This window comes from Geospiza fortis, unplaced genomic scaffold, assembly GCF_000277835.1.
Source record: "Geospiza fortis unplaced genomic scaffold, GeoFor_1.0 scaffold1215, whole genome shotgun sequence".
NCBI lineage: Eukaryota > Metazoa > Chordata > Aves > Passeriformes > Thraupidae > Geospiza > Geospiza fortis.
The window spans coordinates 102,364-102,680 of NW_005054724.1; the positions used below are offsets into that span (position 1 = coordinate 102,364).

The 317-nt window shown below is 67.5% G+C and overlaps 1 protein-coding gene across 1 annotated transcript in view; it reads right to left on the reverse strand.

Annotated features, from left to right (window-relative positions):
- The window catches only part of PTPN23 (protein tyrosine phosphatase non-receptor type 23), a 12,545-nt gene that overhangs the window by 3,597 nt on the left and 8,631 nt on the right, over nt 1-317 (reverse strand). Inside the window, 1 exon segment of the mRNA XM_031065271.1 lies at nt 27-314. Within this exon segment, the coding sequence (XP_030921131.1) occupies nt 27-314 (288 nt within the window).

Here is a 317-nt window from a genome sequence, read left to right on the forward strand (position 1 = left end):
TGCACCCGGCAAGGGACGGAACGCACCTTGTCCAGCTCCTGCTCGGACACGAGCATGACCACCACGGACACCTTCTGCTCGTAGATCATGAGCCAGAAGTCGGCGGCGGTGCCGAGCAGCGGGGCCTGGGTGGCGATGAGCGCGGGGCAGTACGGGGACAGGTCCTCCACGCGGCTGGCGTTGATGTAGTCGTCCTTGCCCGAGCGCAGCACGACGCGGTTGCGGTCGTAGGGCATGATGTCCTGGTGCCGGTTCTTCATGGAGTAGCAGCGGGCGATGGCGATGGAGCGCTGCCGGGCGTCGCGCTCCTGCGCCTC